The 7,518-nt window shown below is 34.8% G+C and overlaps 2 protein-coding genes across 4 annotated transcripts in view; one reads left to right on the forward strand and one right to left on the reverse strand.

Annotated features, from left to right (window-relative positions):
* Positions 1 to 345: 345 nt before the first annotated feature.
* On the forward strand, positions 346 to 5,302 carry LOC107028718 (protein YELLOW LEAF 1, choloroplastic-like). Of its 3 annotated transcripts, XM_015229892.2 has the most exons (6): positions 346 to 469; positions 1,332 to 1,511; positions 2,671 to 2,775; positions 3,588 to 3,748; positions 4,506 to 4,581; positions 4,839 to 5,302. In XM_015229892.2, the coding sequence occupies exons 2-6, from the start codon at positions 1,508 to 1,510 to the stop codon at positions 5,012 to 5,014; spliced, it is 522 nt and encodes a 173-aa protein (XP_015085378.1). In that variant the 5' UTR covers positions 346 to 469; positions 1,332 to 1,507; the 3' UTR covers positions 5,015 to 5,302. The 3 variants fall into 3 exon arrangements, with proteins under 3 accessions (XP_015085378.1, XP_027774821.1, XP_027774823.1); XM_027919020.1 differs by lacking the exon at positions 1,332 to 1,511 and having other exon boundaries at positions 351 to 468; positions 2,669 to 2,775; XM_027919022.1 differs by lacking the exons at positions 346 to 469; positions 1,332 to 1,511 and adding an exon at positions 512 to 583.
* LOC107028717 (probable protein phosphatase 2C 21) overlaps positions 5,283 to 7,518 on the reverse strand; it is a 17,468-nt gene continuing 15,232 nt past the window's right edge. The window contains exons 10-11 of the mRNA XM_015229891.2: positions 6,041 to 6,095; positions 5,283 to 5,734 (exon numbers count right to left, since the gene is read on the reverse strand). Of these exons, the coding sequence (XP_015085377.1) occupies positions 5,483 to 5,734; positions 6,041 to 6,095 (307 nt within the window). The 3' untranslated portion in view covers positions 5,283 to 5,482. The remainder of the gene's footprint in view (positions 5,735 to 6,040; positions 6,096 to 7,518) is intronic.

A 7,518-nucleotide genomic window follows, 5' to 3' on the forward strand; every position in this document is an offset into this window, starting at 1 on the left:
ACGAAATAGAATTAGGGTTAGAAGCTCTTATCATAATTCTATTGTTATTTTTAGGGAAAATGTACAATTATTTTTAGAATATGATCGAATTTTAGAGATATATTTTAATTAAATTAAAGTTGTATTACTTCCTTCATTTTTTTTTATAATTTTGTACATTTTTTATTTTACGTGCACACTCTGTGAATATATGCAATTGAGGTGCGTAGAAAATAGTTAAATGTCATATAAATAAAAAAAATGTATAAAATTATCAAAAAATAAAAATTAATTTAAAATGTAATAGAATCTTAATTTAATTAAAGCGAGTATCATAAATTTCGATCGTATTATATTGTTAATTGTGTAAACAAGCTTTATAGCTTTTCTTCTTCTTCATCTTCCTCCAATTTTGCAGAAATCCGACAAAAAAAATTGTAATTTTCCGTCCATCATTCTTCTTCAATATATTGGGTATCTGCAAAAAAAGGTTCGTGCTTTTACTCATTTTTTTTTTATTTTTCCGTTTTTCTTTTGTGGGGGTTTGTCCATTTTATCTTGTTGTGGAATTATCGTTTGGGTTTACTTTGCTTTTGTGAAAAAGGTTGGATATTTCCATTGATATTGATGAATTCTTTGTGGGTTTTAATGGAATTGATGCGTATTCAATTTATTTATTTGCTTTTGATTCGACACGAAACGAAGTTTAAGAATAAAAGAATGGCTTGATATGAAGTATAAGAAAGTAAAATTAGCTTGATGTTTTATACTAAGAATATATTGAATGTATCAAAAAAAGTTTTGATACGATGATCTTTAAATATCGTGGAAAGTTGAGATTAAAGAATTTTGAAAGAAATGAAAATTATGTTTGTTTCTGAAATGAACTAAAAGGGAATATAAGATATACTAATTGAAATTGAGGGAGTATTAAAAAGTTATGTTTTTTCAGGCTGTAGCATGATGTAGCTTATAGTTTCTTGGAGGAAATGGATTTTGTCAGTGGCTATGCCATTGATGATGATTGTGTAGTTTGAGCTCCCTTTTGTTGTCATGTATAGCCATTTGCTTTGTTCTGTTATACAAGGTGTTCTATGATAGATGAGTGAGTTTGCTCTTGACATACTATGGGTGCTAAACCAATTTTACATGAAGTTTGGAACACTACAAAAAATGCGTCGCTAAATTGCTCGTAACTAGCTGAATTTCTGATAGATTAGTGATGGATTTTGTTGTTTAGCTATAGAATTTGTCTGTCACTAATTCCTGATTTTTAGTAGTGGTAGACTTTGTATCAGTAGGGGTTGTAGCTGGTGCTTTCAATTTTAATATAGTTTTACTACATTTTGAAGAATCTGCTGGAAGTATGCGTGTAAGACCTTTACACATGGGTATATCAAGGCAGATGAAAAGTTATGTAACTGAAGCTTAAACTAGAGGCATCTATATTTTTGGGAAAATCACAAAACAAGTGCTGGTTGCCCTGTCTTGCGTCTAGCAGTGGCGGAGTGTGGAGGCACTCTTCAGAATGGGTGTGTCATCTGACACAGCATCACAGAACATTTTTCTTATATGTGTGTAAATATATGTTTTGTAACATCATGTGTATATAAGATAAGCTGTCACTGCTTGAAAATAATACCAAGTAAATATCAACTTGAAACAGGAAGTAAAATCTTAAAACCAACAAAATCTTAGACCCAAACTCACTTACAAGCTGAACTATAGGCACTGCTTGCAAAAAATCCTGGGTAAGCCACTAACATCTAAAATTGTTAACGTAGTACACCCTATGTTCCAAAGGAGGAGCCGTTATGGCCTCGTCTCAAGAAGGTATACTTGGGTGGTTCTGTTTAGTTATGCTACAGAATACACGTGATACCTGATGTAAGATATGATTGTCTTTACAGTTTTATAAGATTGTAACATAATATTTGTAATGAAGTTTGTTATTTTGGTTTAACTTTACTAGTAATATCTTTGAAGATGCATGATTTCGGAATGCATAACTATTTCCTTCAAAGTGGGAGGCTAGGAGCTATGTAACCCGCTAATGCACATCTCACTTGAGCTATGGAATCCACTAATGCACATCTCTCCTTGAGATGAATAATGGATCTTATGTCTCAGACTTTAAATTAGAATCTGATGTGTCTCTGTACAACGTTTAGAATTTAGGTTCTGTCGTGGTTGTTTGCTAACTTTCCCCTCATATGCACCTAATTCTGCCGCGTCTACTTTCTTGTAGTGCCCAAGTTGAACTTTTTATTGTCTTATTAAGAGGGATGGTTAGAGAAAGATATATGTGAGAAAATGTAGTTTGCTGTGGGCAGTTGAGATGGAGTTGGCCCTCTATGTTCATTCCTTAATTTAGTGGTCTTTTTATTAACTTTGGAAAGAAAATGTGAAATTTGATAACGAAAAAATTAGTTGTTTCAATGATCATTAACTGGACTTTTTCTGGAATACCAGTTATGTGGAAAAAATATTGGCTGATTTTCTGTATATGTACAAGCTTCACTAATTATCAAACGCTCATGACTCAAATAATTGAGTTATAGTCTGATAGTGGACACTACCATCCTTCTGTTGGGACTAACGCTTAAAGTGCGCCATAGGCAAGAAAGGTTTTCCATTTCCATGACAAAGAAATTTAATACATTTGCATATTGAATCTACTCTTCTTTTCAGATTTCAGGATTCTATGCGAGTTTAATTTCAGGGAGACTCAGAATTCTTTCAAAAAGATGTCGTTAACTGCCAGTACCATCATGAGTGTAACTACTTTGCCAATAGGTATGTGGCTGTATGCTCCCGATCGGTTCTTTTAATTGGTACCTCCGCATATCTTCTGAAAGGATGTCAGAAGTGCTTTTTGGCATGTCATTAGGATCACATGGTGACACCGGGCATATCATTGATCATGTTCAATGTTAATCGATCAGCATCTCTTGCTGTTAGCTCATTGAGAAGCCTTTGCCACATAGATGTAAGAATATGCTGTTAAGTGCTGTAGGAGTTAAGACAGTCACATTAAGTAATGATCCTCTTGTAATATTATAGTTGCTTTTCTGCTTATACTATTCGAATGTTTAGCTCTCTCTTTGTCTGTATCTCTGTACATGAAAACATCAATTGACTCACCCACTCACAGCCAAATATATAATACTCACGAGTCACGGCAACAACAATCACACTACTTAATCTTTAGCAAGTTGGGATCCGGATATATGGATCCTCACCATTACCCGTGTCGCTTTGTCTAGGTTCATGTCAAATATATAATAACGTATACCAAGTTGAAGTGAAATTTTGGTTCATGATCTATCATCCAGCTTGATTGAATTTGGTTATTTTGACTCATTAGATTTAAAATTAATGAAAAAAGTACTCTTTGATTTTCTATTAAACTTGATTTGATCGTGTTTAGGTTTTGAAGTAATGTAATTGAACATTACATTTTCTTGATAATCTAATTGACCGCTTACATTTATGGTGTGACAACAATGTCTTAAAATCCAATGTTGGCAAAATCCTTTCGAAGATTTGCTGCTCATCCTGTAATTCATGCTATCTAATTTGTTAATCATTGAATATTGTCATCACAGTGAGAGCAGGGGATCAATGCCGGAAGCAATTCAAGCCAATAGTATCAGTTCCAGCTGGCCTCCATCCGGTTGGCATGCAGTTACAACTCAATAACAACAGAAAAAGCTTGAGATGTTCTGTTCAAGAAAGGCGTGCTTCAATAATATGTGCTGCTGCTCTGGTATCAGTCTCTTCGGTGCTTGTTTTCGAATAATTGTTCCCAGTGCTTTGTTTACCTAATTACATGCCTCCAGTGATTCTAGTGGGTCAATCTGTACTTGTCATGTCTTTTATATTAATTTTGTACTACTTTTACTGTGAGAAGCTTTGGAGCTTCAGAATGCTACTGCAAGTAGCTGTTTATGGCTTAAGTTATCAGATTAGACTCTGTCTCGCTATATGCAGTTCCGCATGCCAAGTGGGTTCTGCAGTCAGCATAGTGAATATCAACTGCATTTACTAGAACAATTACCCAGAAATCTTTACCTGCTTCTCTATATGCTAGTTATTGTTTATAGATATGGGTATGGAACATATGGGGATGCATTTTTGTTTGAGAAGGTAATATGTGGACTTGTGGAGATATATGTTCGTTTATTACTCTGTCCATTGCAACTTGGCACGGAGTTTAAGAAAACAAAGAAGACTTTTGAATCTTGTGGTATTAAAACTAAAGATATGTAGGAAGTACCAAAAAATTAGACAAACAAATTGAATGGAGGGAGTATTTGTAAGTGGTAGCATTTCAAGTTACAGGTAAGACAATTTGTTTGTCTAATTTTTTGGTACTTCCTACATATCGCTGTATATCGCTGTTCTTGATGCTGTTACTACTACTACTACCCACATTCACCATTTGGTTTTCCATATCCTGTATCATTCAAGTAAACTATACTATAAGCATTTCCGTTTGACCTTTTGTTCTTGCATCAATGCAGAACGCGAGATGTGCTGAAGGCCAGACACAGACAGTTACACGAGAATCATCAACCATTACAGTTGCACCAGTTCAAGGTAATCTTTTCATGCTCTTAGTAGTAACCGGTAGACCAATGAATGGAAATAAAACAACTTGTATTGTGCAACTTTGTTGTTTTCACTACACTCCATCCAGCTACAGTAAAAAGATCATAGAATCAGTATTAGCTCTACTAAACCAATGACTTTCACTAAAGGTTTATCAACAAAAAAAGTTAAACAGCTACTTTTGCACTTTATAAAGATCCAGTGGAAGTATCAATTGAATGCTGATATGTCGGGGCTGAATGCAGGAAAGGAGAAATCTCCTGACCTGGATGATGGTGGGACTGGATTTCCCCCTCGTGATGATGATGGAGGCGGAGGCCATTGGAAAGGTGGGTTCTTCTTTTTCGGATTTCTTGCTTTCTTAGGCTTGTTAAAGGACCAGGAAGAGGAAGGACCCTACCGGGACCAACGAAGAAGATGAAGAAAACCAGAATACAGATACATAGAAATCAAAACAAAATTGGAAGTTCAGGATTTGTAACTGGTCTACCATCGTTATTCTCCAGGCATGGCTTCGAGCAACCTCTAGTAGGACGATAATCTTCAACTAGCTCATTATGTATCACAAGAAAATAATGTTGTGAACTTAGAAATGGTTTTCTGGTACAATTAAAGAAAAGAATGTAATTGCAGAAGTATCAACTGTCAAGTGGATTGTATAGTTTTTGAAAAAGAAAAATAAATTTGGATACAAAGTAATTTTGTTTAACTTTTCATGTCAAGAACATCTGGTCAAGTCATCCAAAGAGTTATATAGTACAACACAAAACAACATATACAACAACCAGCAGCAGTAAAAGCTATAAATTTTTCTTTTTAATCCTTGTAGCTCAAAAACAATCATTTACAACTGCAGATGAGACTTATTAAATAAGAGGGGTGTCTGTGACTATGAACTTGATCCACACTCTGCTGGTTTTGTTTCAGCAATTACATCATCTGAAGAAGGGAGTTTCTCACTCGAAGCTGACGGCTCATCATCTGGTGAAGCTAATGGTTCGTCACTCGGAGAAGCCCCAGAGGGAACAGGTTTTTTGATTTGTACTAAAATCATGGTCATGTTGTCGCATCCTTCACCTCCAGCTGTCGGTGCCAAACACCTATCAAGAACTCTCTCACATACTGCAGAAAGTTTGCTTTCCTACAAGAGTCAAACCTCCTAGGTCAATCAGTATATCTTCAGTGATATAACAACTATTGGTTTGAAAGAAACAGATCAGCAAAATCTTTTCTATGGGCAATGCACTTCCTCAACTAGCTTTTCCGCAGGTTTCACTTTTAGTGGCTTTATATAATCTTTGGCCTTTGGCACATCCATACAGTGAACATGATGAATATTATCACGTAGCATAAAGAACTCAATGCTATGGCTAAAAAAACATGTTTGAATTTTGTACTTGAGCAACAATTAATCTTAATGGTACAAAGCATTATCTATCAGACTAACCGACTTGAGCTGCTCATGTATAAAGTCCACTAACTGCTGGCTCGACATGCAGTCCCTGCAAAACAAGAAAACGCCACGTGATAATCGGATTATTCTGACAAAAGAATAGAGCTTTGAAGACGAAAAACCATAGGAACAATTGAAAAATGACAACCAAGAATGAGTATTGTTAAGTTTCTGGTGTACACTTTTTTTAGGAAGGTAACATGTATATATTAATATGAATGAAAGTAGCACTAATTAGTGCCAAGCCATATTTACGTGAAACAGAAATCCAGCTATGTCCTCCCACTGATTACAGAGAGCCTAGCAAGTCTACCACAGATTCTGCCTCCTCCACAAAGCTTTCTTTACACCAGAGATGAAATAGAAGAATATGTTCATCTCAATAGTATGTAAATAATTGCTTCTATCGTCAAAAGCTTATGTCAATCTACTCTCTAGAATAGATTGTAATGAGGTAATTATAGCTCAAATGTCAAATGCTCGTCCACAGCGTGGTACTCTCTCTGTGTCCCGTATAGGATAACTAGTCAATAATTCTATCTAATCCAATGCAATCCTTGCTTTAACATCAGAATAAGGTTTTAGTAATAGAATAGCACAAAAAATGAGTTTATCCTCCAACCCCAAACGTTACATTTCAAATCCAAGGAAACATGGGAAGGAAGAAACTTCAACAAAGAACATAAATCGGGGAAATACGAAAGAGATAAAAATTATAACAAAAAGAAATATACGACCAAAATATTCAACAATGAGAAAAAGAGGAATGCAAAAGAGCACGTGAAGATAAGAATGATGGGAAAATGAAAAGCTGTTGGAACAAGAAAGGATTGAAAACATGGTAAAAATGAAAAAAAAAATACATCCATAAAAAGATGTGCAATCGAAGTTTCAAATTAAAAAAAAACACATGAAATCAGCAAGCAAAATACTTGCATGTCACAGTTTGTATGACTCTTTCCTTTTTTTAGTTGCCAAAAAGAATGATATCTTTCCATAACTAAAAACTGTTCAATTTTTACAATATCATTTACCCATCAATAACATGTTCTAAAAATGCATCTTTTCCTCAAAACGGATTACTTCTTGTCACATTTTATCAAGAAGAGAAATACAGAGAACAAGACACCTCATGGCAAAAGAAATAAAGTAACAAGCGAGTCATCTACTCATTAAAAAAATTGATTGTTGTCTTATTCATACTTCAGTCTTTTTTTCCGATAAACTGATACTAACATTACTATTTAAGTATTTTATGAAATTAAAACTTTTTTTAATAATATGGTGTCAGTACAAGCTTGCGTACACCTCAATGTATACCTTCTATCTTCCATCAAGTTCGGATACCAGGTAATCCACCAAGGCTTAAGTAGATGGGAAGAAATCACCTAGTGGCTTTTTCCTTTCCCTCCTCTGGTATTTGACCTGAGACCTCATGATTCTCCCCACTTCATTGTCCACTAATTCCCCCC

Source organism: Solanum pennellii, chromosome 8 (genome assembly GCF_001406875.1).
Source record: "Solanum pennellii chromosome 8, SPENNV200".
Lineage (NCBI taxonomy): Eukaryota > Viridiplantae > Streptophyta > Magnoliopsida > Solanales > Solanaceae > Solanum > Solanum pennellii.

Bases quoted from the DNA above. Each gene is read 5' to 3' on its own strand.
- LOC107028718 (XM_015229892.2), top strand. The intron at 3,749-4,505 runs GTATCAGTCTCT...GCATCAATGCAG, and splicing joins TAATATGTGCTGCTGCTCTG to AACGCGAGATGTGCTGAAGG. The intron at 4,582-4,838 runs GTAATCTTTTCA...GGCTGAATGCAG, and splicing joins TACAGTTGCACCAGTTCAAG to GAAAGGAGAAATCTCCTGAC.